General features: G+C 47.2%; 1 protein-coding gene across 1 annotated transcript in view; it reads right to left on the bottom strand.

Moving 5' to 3' along the window:
- The window catches only part of PPME1 (protein phosphatase methylesterase 1), a 19,634-nt gene extending 8,024 nt beyond the window's left edge, over window positions 1–11,610 (bottom strand). Inside the window, exons 1-6 of the mRNA XM_009997982.1 lie at window positions 11,523–11,610; window positions 8,617–8,709; window positions 5,498–5,555; window positions 4,739–4,790; window positions 1,363–1,517; window positions 466–556 (exon numbers count right to left, since the gene is read on the bottom strand). Of these exons, the coding sequence (XP_009996284.1) occupies window positions 466–556; window positions 1,363–1,517; window positions 4,739–4,790; window positions 5,498–5,555; window positions 8,617–8,709; window positions 11,523–11,561 (488 nt within the window). The 5' untranslated portion in view covers window positions 11,562–11,610. The remainder of the gene's footprint in view (window positions 1–465; window positions 557–1,362; window positions 1,518–4,738; window positions 4,791–5,497; window positions 5,556–8,616; window positions 8,710–11,522) is intronic.
- Between the last annotated feature and the right edge of the window lie 414 nt (window positions 11,611–12,024).

Below are 12,024 nucleotides of genomic sequence, written 5' to 3'. Positions count from 1 at the left end.
GTTATACCCATTGCAGGGAGAGGTCAGAAACTACAAGGGCATTTGGCAGCAGAACTGGGCTTTCTGGAGTCCTATGAGGCCTCTCCCTTTCAAACTCACTGCCAGAAGTGTAAGTAATTCTTGTGGAACTGGCAAAAAAATCCTGCTTCTTATGCAAGGGATTCACATCTCAAGCTTCTTCTGTAATACCTGGGACACTTATAAGGAAGCTGCAGTTCCTACCATGAAGCTTTCCCTTAGTTGAAGCTCTTAGAAGATCCTTTTCCAATGCCCAACCAGCTCTCCCAGGAAATGAATTAGCTGTGTGACCTCTCCCTCCCTGTCAAATCAGCCAAGGAATTGGTAACAACAGTTGGGGAAGTGAGTGTGAAAGGAGAAAACAGACCAATTACATCAACTTCTGTTGCCTTTGGGAGTCAAGCTACAAAGAGAAGTGATTTTGGAGGCTACTTCAGCATGACCTACCTCCACTCAATGGCATTCTCAAGTGACTTGAATGTTTTGGGACGACTCCTCAAGAAGTTCTGCATGCTGTTCAAGGCATCCATGGCTGTACCTAAAAACAAGAGCTGTGACTCTAAGGCACCTGATGAAATTACTGCCACATCCCTCTACACAGAACTGGCCACCAGGAACACCCTCAGAGAGAGCTGGAGCTCACTGGGGATTTAATGCTGTGAAGGAAAGTACAACTTTGGTGCTCCTAAGCAAACAGTCATAAACATAATCATAGAATCATGGACAATTTGAGTTGGAAGGAACCTTAAGGATCATCTGGTTCCAAACTCCCTGCATGGGTACAGGATCCATCCCAGGGTACAGGACCCCATCCAAGGGTACAGAACCCATCTAGGGTAAAGGACCCCATCCAAGGGTACAGGACCCCATCCAAGGGTACAGAACCCTATCCCAGGGTACAAGACCCCATCTCAGGGTACAGGACCCTCTCCAAGGGTACAGGACCCACCTGAGGGTACAGGACCTCATCCCAGGGTACAAAACCCCATCCCAGGGTACAGGACCCATCTGAGGGCACAGGATCCCATCCCAGGGTACAGGACCCCACTCAGGGGTACAGGACCCATCCCAGGGTATAGAACCCCATCCAAGGGTACAGAATCCCATCCCAGGGTACAAGACCCCATCCAAGGGTACAGGACCCATCCCAGGGTATAGAACCCCATCCAAGGGTACAGAATCCCATCCCAGGGTATAGAACCCCATCCAAGGGTACAGAATCCCATCCAAGGGTACAGAATCCCTTCCAGGGTAAAGGACCCCATCCCAGGGCACAGGACCCATCCAAGGCTACAGGATCCCACCCAGGGGTACAGGACCCCACCCAGAGGTGCCCACACTTACCTTCCACAACATCAATCATGCAGAGACCCAACAAACTCGGCACCAGGTTGGCGACCGCCGTGTGCACCGCGATGGCCCCTCCCATGCTGTGCCCAATCAGCATGATGGGGGGAGGCAGGTCCCCATACAGGGCTTCCACCACGTTTCCCACATCTCTGCAAAACCAAGGGACAAAGCAGGGTTGGGCACCTCTACCTCGATGCATCTCTGAAGCAGATTTGGGAAGAGAAAATGCAAATCCAAGGCAGCTCCAAATCCTCCCTGTATCCTCATTCAACCCACAGGTAATTGAGACCAGTTTGTTCTCTTGTCACTCTTTGATCTACACACCAATTCAGGAAATCACTCAAGCCAAGACTTTCCTGAATAAACACCTCATTTCCCTTATTCCTAACAGAAAGCACTCATTTAAAAGAAATCCCTAAAGAGAACCTTTGACATTAGCTGGCAGGAATTTTAAATAAAAGGTGAGGTCAAATGGTCTTGAATGGAAGCACAGATAATGAAATTCACCATTCTGAAAGGAGAAAACATTTGCAATTAAAGAGAAATGATAACAGCCCTACAGACCATGACTGAGCACAAATTCAGCCTCTCTGTGAGCACAGATACTACAAGGCAAGGGACAATTTCCCTGTCCTTTCCATAAGGAACGTGCTTTGTGTGGAGAAGGGACTGAGAACAGCCCTGAGGAAAAGGACTTGGGGGTATTGGTTGATGAGAAGCTCAACATGAGCCAAAAATGTGTGATGGCAGCATAGAAATCAACTGTGTCCTGGCCTGCATCACCTGCAGCATGACCAGCAGGCCAAGAGAGGGGATTGTCCCTTTCCACTTCATTCTGGAAAGACCCTCCTGCAGGGCTGGGAACAGCTCTGGGGTCCCCAGCACAGGAAGGACACGGAGCTGTTGGAGAGAGGCCAGAGGAGGCCCCGGAGATGCTGGGAGGGCTGGGCTGGAGCAGCTCTGGAGCCAGGCTGGGAGAGTTGGGGTGTTCAGCCTGGAGAAGAGAAGGCTCCAGGGAGACCTGAGAGCAGCTTCCAGTGCCTGAAGGGGCTCCAGGAAAGCTGGGGAGGGGCTTGGGACAAGGGCAGGGAGGGATGGGAGCAGGGGGAAGGGTTTCCAGCTGGCAGAGGGAGCTGGAGCTGAGATGGGAGGGAGAAATTCTGGGCTGTGAGGGTGGGGAGAGCCTGGCCCAGGTTGCCCAGGGAGGCTGTGGCTGCCCCATCCCTGGCAGTGTTGAAAGGCAGGTTGGATGGGGCTTGGAGCAGCCTGGGCTGCTGGGAGGTGTCCCTGCCCATGCAGGGGATGGGACTGGATGATGTCTAAAGTCCCTTCCAACCCAAACCAGTCCATGATTCTATGATCTCTTGCCAACCCCTCTCCTGGCCTCTGCTGCCCATGCAGGGGGGTTGGAACTGGATGATCTTGAAGGTCCCTCCAGCCCAAACCAGTCTGGGATTCCATGATTAAACCAAAGCCATCACTGCAGTGTGTGAAAACCAGCTGGAGAGACTCACAAAAACCAAAACAGCAGCAGAACTCCTGTCTGAAACCTGGAGTGCCTTTCTGTAGATGATGACACTCAAATTGGCTTTCCTGACTAAAATCATTCAGAGGAACCACAGACCTGAGCTGCATCACCACTAGAAAACAGAAAAGAAGTAAAAAACCTTGGAGTTTGACCAGCTTGTTTTGCTCTGGCAGAGAAAATTGCTTGAGGATTTGATTAAAAACCACAATCACCAGCTCTAATTTAAGGCTCCCATTTAAAGGCTGTTCAAGAATAATTTTCAACCTCACTACTAAGAGGAGAGAAAGGTTTAAAAAACAGGAGGCAACTTGTTTTCTCCCCCCCAGTCATGCTGCTCCAGATGGAAAAAATCCTAATCATTTCAACCAGCATCTTCTCAGGAGAGCAACACATCAGGATCTGACAAGCCAGGAGCAGCAGCAACAGGGCAGACAATGGAAGTCAGAACACATTTCACACATGGCCTCCCCACAACAAGCCAAGTGGATTTGCTCATATGAAGGTTACAAAATCCTTCATGATTTAATTGTGGTCATAGCAAAGAGTCTCTTTGTGCTAAACGTGGACACAACATAATGTGCTCAGCTGTGGGTTTTTGCTTTGCTTACAGCCTTGTCAAGGGGGGGATTTGCATCCCCAAACAGGCTGTGGTAGCTTGAAAAAAGCAAGTCCCTCCATGCCTGAAAGTCTCAGGCTGTGACCCACACGTTGGGGAAGCTGCCAGTCCAAGGCAGACGTGCTCTGAACGCTCATGGATGGGCCCAGGAAGAACCAAACTGGGGATTTCAAGCTAAAATAGCCCAGTTTCTGAGGAAAGCATTTCCCTTCTGTTAGGAAATCTCTAAAAAGTGATCCATTGTGTTGCAGGTTTCAAGTGTCACAGTCACAGAGGGGTCAGGGTTGGAAGGGACCTCTGGAGATCATCCAGTCCAAACCCCCTGCCAGAGCAGGATCCCCCAGACCAGATTCCACAGGAACACATCCAGGTGGGGTTGGGATGTCTCCAGAGAAAGAGACTCCACAACCTCCCTGGGCAGCCTGTCCCAGGACTCTGTCATCCTCAAGTTTTTCCTCATGTTCAGCTTGACCCTCCTGTGCTCCAGTTTGTGCCCATTGCCCCATGTCCTGTCACTGGGCATCACTGAGCAGAGTCTGGTCCCCCCCTTCTGACCTCCCCTGGAGATACTGATCAGCCTTGAGGAGACCCCCACTCAGTCTCCTCCTCTCCAGCTGAGCAGCCCCAGCTCTCCCAGCCTTTCCTCACAGGCAGATGCTCCAGCCCCTTCAGCATCTCAGTGGCCTGTGCTGGGCTCTTCCCAGTAGCTCCTTGTCCTTCTTAAGCAGGGGAGCCCAGAACTGGATCCAGTTCCCCAGACATGGCCTCACCAGGGCAGAGGGGGAGGAAATCTCCCTCGACCTGCTGCCCACACTCCTCCTGATGCCCCCAGGAGCCCATTGGCCTTCTTGGCCCCAAGGGCACATTGGTGGCTCTTGGTCAGCCTGGTGTCCACCAGGACCTCAAGGTCCTTTCCCCCAGAGCTGCTCTCACAGCAATGATGAAGCCACTGATCTTTAAAGTGAGTTTAAAAAACTGAGGGCACCTAGAGAATTACTCCAGTTTGGAATCTGACTCAAGCTGGAAGGGATAAGATTTCAAATACTTCAAATAAATTTCCAACTGTCCCAAAATGGAAGTAAAAGAAGAGACAATGACCAGAATCATGTGAAATGAAACTATCTTCCAAATTCCTTGAATGAAGATTCTGTGGCCTCATTCAAGAAAAGAAAGAAAATAAAGGGTTTTGAACAGTGAAACACTGAAGAGAGCATAAACCTCCTTACTTTGACATAGTCTCTGCAGACAGATCTTCAGGGTTCCTAACTTTTGTTTCTCCTGAAACAACAAAAAGTTAAGTTTATGTAAGTAGAAAAGCTTCAGACCCCTCAATACTTGGAGCAACAACTGTACAAAGGTTTTTGACACAGTTATTAAGAGTGAATCTAGAGCAGTTAACATGAATAATTAAGAAACCCAGAATTTATAACAGTTGGTCCTTTCTGCCCTTATATCTTCTGGATAGGAAACACTCCCTGTGACTTTTATATTTGCAATGCATCTTAAAACTAAAGAATAGATGTTATTATTGCCCCATCCCTGGCAGTGTTGAAGGGCAGGTTGGATGGGGCTTGGAGCAGCCTGGGCTGCTGGGAGGTGTCCCTGCCCATGCAGGGGGGTTGGAACTGGATGGTCTTTAAGGTCCTTTCCAACCCAAACCAGTCTGTGATTATTTATAAAGGTAAAGGCCACCTCTAGGTTATGAAAATAGGAAGGAGGGGGTTGGTGCCAGTATGTAGGGAGGAACAAGTTCACCACCACCTCACCCAAAGGCACAGGGAGTCTCAGCTTTAGGCACGGGAGGACAGGGGGTCAGGGAGCTCCAGAAGCCACTTTTCCATCCCTGCTTTTTGAATAAAAATCAGGATGCCTCAGGGATGCCTGCTTAGACACCTTGGGAAGGATTCATTGCATCTTCTTTGATGTGCAGCCAGGAGAGTGTGCAACATACTTATGTGATTTGAAAATGATTCTCTTTTACTTACCATGGCCTCGGAGATCTAAAGCCACAATCCTGCACTGGATCCTGTTGATGATTGCAGACTGCAAGAAGGGACAAAGTCAACATGATCTGCAAAGTACCACAACCCAGCTACAAAAGGATTAGCAGCACCAAGCACTCCCTGGAACAACAGCAAAGGCTTAGATGGTGGCACAAAAATCCTCCAGTGTCAACAAAGTGGATTCCATGAGGTGCCAAAGAAAGCAAGCAAGGCTATTCCATATAAACTTCAACTAGCCAAAGCTCCATCCTTTCTACCACTGTTCACACTGTCTCCAAGGACATTTATTTCCCTGTGCATAAGACATGATTTGTTTTTTCTAGAATAATGAACTCAAGCTTTGAAGAACCTCTGGAAATGGAAATGCAGCAGTGGGATGACAGGCACTGAAGTCATCTCCCCTTCCCCAAGCCCCCCCCCCAGTACAGAATTAGTCTTTGATGTGACATGAAGATGAAGCAGCTGCTCTGCAGGACACGTTAGGTTTGCTCTCAAAGAACAGGTTTTTTCAGCAAGGCTGAAATGTTAAAAAACTGATTAGTCCAAAGCAGTCAGGGGGAACAAGTGAGGAATCTTTTTTTCAGGCAAGGCAGGGCTACAACACGACTGTGGCTCTGACCCTGGCAGCTCCATCTACACCAGTTATTGCAGGCTGAGGATCATAGGATCCCAGAGTGGTTTGGGTTGGAAGGGACCTTAAAGATCATCCAGTTCCAACCCCCCTGCATGGGCAGGGACACCTCCCTCCAGCCCAGGCTGCTCCAAGCCCCATCCAACCTGCCCTTCAACACCCCCAGGGATGGGGCAGCCACAGCTTCCCTGGGCAACCTGGGCCAAGGTCTCCCCACCCTCACAGCAAAGAATTTCTGCCTCAAATCTCATCTCAATCTCCCCTCTTCATTTAAATCCATTCCCCCTTGTCCTCTCTCTACAAGCCTTTGTCCAAAGTCCCTCCCCAACTTTTCTCACAGCAATGAAGTGGCATTCTTTGCTGCAAGGAAAACTTCAGTGTCAGGAAGCATTGATTATTCAAATAACCACCCTGCAGGAGTGGGGGAATTTGTTGAGGAATTCTTAATAGAACCACCTACATAATGGGTAGAGATCTGAAAGCTTCCCAGTCCTCCCATTCTGGTTGTTCAGCTTTTTCAGCTCCTAAATGATTGTAGCAGTTGCTCTCCCTTAAACCATCAAATCCATAAGTTAATATTTCAGAGCCCCTAAAGACATCCTGGAAACTCAACTTGCAAGGTGCTCATGTACCCAAGCAAGCATTTAAGCAGTCAGATGGGAAGTCTGCTGCTAAAAATCAAAACATTGTCAGCAGGGAGTAAAGAAAGAGGCTCTTCAACGTGATGTGAGAAAATGGGAAAATTTCCAATGCCCTGAATTTTATCCCAATAGGAATACTCTGGCCAAGAGATGTACAGACACATCCTCCAGGAAGTTACCAGGCCAGTAAGTAAAAGGAGAAAGGAGCACAACACTCCTGCAAGCTGATTTTTCTCCCCTTTTCCATTCCCTCCCTCCTTCCCTTTCCCCTTTATTTTTTATTTATAGAGAGTCTCAGTGTTCACAGTTGGAGTTTCTTCTTGTTTTTGAGGGGGGATGGGATTGTTTGGGGTCATCTTTTTTTTTTTTTTAAGGTCTGGCTCATCCCACACATTTAACACCTGATTTCTTGGGATAAACTTTCATTTCAAAATGCACAAATGGAAATAATTCCATAGCATGAACTAATTGTTGTGGCAGCTTCTTTCTCCAGGTGCAGCCTGAAGTGCAAGGTGTAAATTTACAGCAATCTTGCATTTAACTTTGTTAACTGTTAATAGGGACATGAAAAGCTGGTAAGAGTGAGGTACAGTGCCTGCAATCACTCTGCTCCCTTCAACTCTGGAGATTGTTAAATGTAAATATGGCATTGGTGTTGTTATTGGGAAAAATAATAAAAGAGGTCCAGAGAGGGTGGAAATGTCTTGGAAGAAGCCCTGAAGTCAGAAGAATGTGACTTCATACCTCTGCCTCCCACTGGAAGCAGTGACCTTCACTACATCTGTTTAAGGCACTTGCATATCATAACAAAACCCCCTAAACTAGGAGAGAGAAGGACATCTGTCCACCTGGGCAACTAGTGAGCAACAACCAAATAATTACAGGACTCAGTAAGAGAGAGATTTAAGACTTGAAATTCAACACTTTCAGAAGAGAAGCTGTGGCTGCCCCATCCCTGGAGGTGTTGAAGGGCAGGTTGGATGGGGCTTGGAGCAGTCTGGGCTGCTGGGAGGTGTCCCTGCCCATGCAGGGGGGTTGGAACCTGAGGATTTTGAAGGTCCCTTCCAACCTTCACCATTCTGTGATTCTATGACCAGAGACAGGGAGATCTAGAGACTTCATCTGTCCAGTCCATGGAAGTCATCCTATGCCATCCTCTGTTAAGGGCACTAGACAGCTCCAAGAGCTCCTCAATTAAAAATGTCTCAATTAAAAACCCACACTGGAAGTTATTTTACTTTGCTTGAAATCCTTTAGAAGTTTTCTTCCTTAACTGCCTTTATTTTTGAAAGGGAATGGGTGGGAGAGAGGATTTTTTACTTAGTCAGTCCCCATGCTCCCTCTTCAGTTCCTGGTTCAAGTTGCTTGAGCAGCAAATGAGGATTTTCAACAAGTCAAACAGGACCTCAACCATGCAAAGATAATATTGTTATGATGAGATCAAGCTGTTGAACTTTCACTGGTAGTCCTGGAAAAGCAGCCTTCTGGAAGAAAAACCAACAACTGGATATGCTGGGAATTCTCTTGTCATTTCATGAAAACATAGGAGCTATTTGGCAGATGTAGTTTTGGCTTGTGCTGATCATTAAAACCCAGATGAGAAACCCTGACATGAGCTTTGCCTATTTAAGAAACACACTGTCAGTGAAATATTTTAGAAGACTTGATGATGAGATTTATTATCAGTCATTATCATCAGTTCAGTTTTCTGAATGGATTTTCCCATGCTTAGCAGAGCTGAATGGCTAGTTGCATTCCATGCTCAGAGGAATATATTTGCATATAGATGTATAAATATATACATTTCTATAAAGCAGCAGCTTACTTACAGTAAATACAGCCCAGGAAAGAGCAGAATGGCCTCCACCATGTAGCAGCAGCAGAACAGGCCCCTCCAATCCACTCTTGTAAATTCGAAAAGTGTATGACCAGTTAAGGACATTTAGTTATTTTAAATCATCTACCTGGAAGTATTTTGGAGTCTGCAACACCCAGCAGTGTTTTGTTTTTACCTTTGTGTACCAAGGCCTCATTTCTCCTCCTGATGAAAGCACAAAACTTTACCCACTTTATTCAAGCTTCAAGAGCTGGTTTCCTGTTGCCTAGACCTCCTCCCCCCTGTTATCCACACATTGGGGGTTGGACTAGATGATCTCTTGAGGTCCCTTCCAGCCCCTAAGATTCTAAGATTCTATGAGATTCTATGATCCCTCTACACCCTTCTCCCCCCATGCACAACAGTGAATTGAACAACTAACAGGAGAAAAACAAACCATGATCAGCATGCACATAGGAGCAGGTCATTTGGATTTGGTGTATTTTCTTATTACTTCCAAGGAAAAATGTCATATAAGCCAGTAAACAAGATTTTTCAGGCAATATAAATGCTCTCTGGAGCATAAACAGCAAAGATGCTTCTCTGGGGCAGCTGAAGTCTGAAAAATCAGTGTAACTATCCTTAAAAACAACATCCCTTAGGGAAAGGCACAGAACTGGGAGTTGTGAAATCTCTGTTCAGTGCCTGAACCTGTGACCAACAGATCAGACAAGTCACATCAGCTCCTTCTGCTGTTCTTCTCTCCTTGGGGTGGACAAAAGCATCCCTCTGAACCTAACTGTGCTACCTGCAGCTACAGAGGCTGTTCACTGCTTTTCTGCTGACTATTGCAGTGCCCTCTGGATCTGCTGGCTGCAAACATCTGGTGCAGGTGCTCCCCACACCATTCCACTTACAGTTGCTGTGCCAGCTTGGACAGGTTCATCTCCTGGAGTTGGTCATGGAGCAGTATTCAGCTGCTTTCACAGCATACATCTGTCCACAGCCTATCCCTACAGGAGTTCAAGCTTCTTTTAAAGGTCCCAGGTAACATAAAACATCCTAAATAACTAAGATTTGCTTCCATTTAGGATGCTTCTGCTCACCACCTACCCAAATAGGCCCATTATCCCTCTTATTTTTCATTACTGATGCAGCCCCAGGGGTGCACACTGCCCTTGCAAAGGCAGCCAAGGTGCATATCCTGAAGGATTCACAGGATCAATTGGGCAGATGCAGTTAATAAACACCTAATAATGACAAGCTGAGCAAAACAACAAAGGGAGAGAATTTTCTCCTTCCAAAGCATCACATGCTGCTCAGAGAAAGAATTACTACATTGGGATTTGGAAAGAAATAGCTTGAAAGTTTGGCTTTCCTAATGGCTGAGCTGGAGCATGGATGTTAAAAACTGAGGCAGCTCTTCCTACAGCAAGGCTGTGTTAATGAAACACAGATTAAAATGTTCTCTTTTTGTAATTAGGACAAAAAACCTGGAAGCACCTCTCAAACTGCTCTGGTCAGAGCTGTAGGGAAGTCTTGTCCCAGTACCTTCACACACTGTACTTGCTGAGATGGTCCCACAGCTCCCAGTTAGCAACTGGTCTGGATAACAGCAGTGGTTTCAGCATGTCACAGAGGATGAGTGCCATCAGCTGGATTAAACAGTAACTGGAAGACTGGCAAAGAGCAGTCAGCTTGAAAAGTAGTGTAAAAGCAACATGAACACTTGTAAAAGGGACAGAGATCTTGGAAAGGAGACAGCAGCAGTCAAAATCTGGCTTGACACCACCAGAAGACTTAATGCTGGCACCACTGCCTCCACCTTGGCCAGAAGCTTCCTTGTCTGTACCCCAGCTATTGGACTGGCAATTTGGGGGGCAACAACTAGGGACCCACAGCTTGGGTGTGAATGAGCAGCCTCATGGGGTGCTTTCTCAGTGTCATTTGCACTAGCAGAAACAGCATGGGGGGCATCCACATCTCACAGAGGAGATGGGGACAAGTAAGAGATCCTGCAGTCCCAGAAGAGGCTGTGTGTGCTTGTAACCACACATCTTGATTCAGTGATTCCATGATTCTTGGGGGTGCAGACCCTAGAATCAAAATCCCAGACTGGTTTGGGTTGGAGAGACCTTAAAGATCAACAGGTTCCAACCCCCCTGCATGGGCAGGGACACCTCCCAGCAGCCCAGGCTGCTCCAAGCCCCATCCAACCTGCCCTTCAACACTGCCAGGGATGGGGCAGCCACAGCTTCCCTGGGCACCCTGGGCCAGGCTCTCCCCACCCTCACAGCCCAGAATTTCTCCCTCCCATCTCAGCTCCAGCTCCCTCTGCCAGCTGGAAACCCTTCCCCCTGCTCCCATCCCTCCCTGCCCTTGTCCCAAGCCCCTCCCCAGCTTTCCTGGAGCCCCTTCAGGCACTGGCAGCTGCTCTTAGGTTTCCCTGGAGCCTTCTCCAGGCTGAACAACCCCAGTAGAATGATTTGTATTGGAAGGGACCTTAAAGATCACACATTTCTTCGTGTGTGCACAGAAGCAGAACCTCCTGGGAGCAGCTGTAGAAAGGCATTTAGAAATTTGCAGGTATATATTAACATTTAGTGTTGAGGTTTGATCCTGATATGGTTGAAACTGTGGGAACTGGTAAGTATTTCAAAATATGTTATTAAATTATTTGAAAGACTTTTTAAAATTAAGGATTCCTAAAGAAGCAATACCAGGAACTGACCTTGCCAGTTTTGTCAGTTTAGATGGGGTTGTTCTAGTTACTGATGGTGATTCCCTAGAAAATTAAATATGGAAGATGAGAAGAAACACTTTACAAAGATGAAGAGAACCCCAATAAGCTCAACAACACGTTATATTCTTATTCTCAGTGAGTGGGGCAAACGTTCAGTGTGGAAAAAAAAAGGATATATCCTTGCCAGTTTCATTTTCTACCACAACATCCTCCATAGATTCAAAGTACTGGCTCCAAAGCACTGGTGAGAAATCCCGTTTCCTTCCAGGGCTGCAAGACACACACACACACACAAAAACATCAGTAAGAGACATTTTAAAAATCTTTCCTTTAAACTGGCATCCAGGCATCTTTACCTACCTTGAAGGGAACAGACTGGTGTTACAAAACAGGTTAGGAAGCAAATGATGAGTCAGTGAAATTCCCATACAAGTACAATCTTATGGTCAGTAAGGAAATCCCTCTTTTCTTCCCTAATTTTTGCTCCTGTCGAGGAGACCACAAACATGCTGAGGGGAACTCGAGGAGACACTGAGGAGAATATTTTCCTCTTAAATCATAGAATGGTTTGGGTTGGAAGGGACCTTAAAGATCATCCAGTCCCACCCCTGCATGGGCAGGGACACCTCCCAGCAGCCCAGGCTGCTCCAAGCCCCATCCAACCTGCCCTTCAACACC

Source organism: Chaetura pelagica, unplaced genomic scaffold (genome assembly GCF_000747805.2).
Source record: "Chaetura pelagica isolate M959 unplaced genomic scaffold, ChaPel_1.0 scaffold555, whole genome shotgun sequence".
Lineage (NCBI taxonomy): Eukaryota > Metazoa > Chordata > Aves > Apodiformes > Apodidae > Chaetura > Chaetura pelagica.
This window is presented reverse-complemented; position numbering and strand designations above follow the sequence as displayed.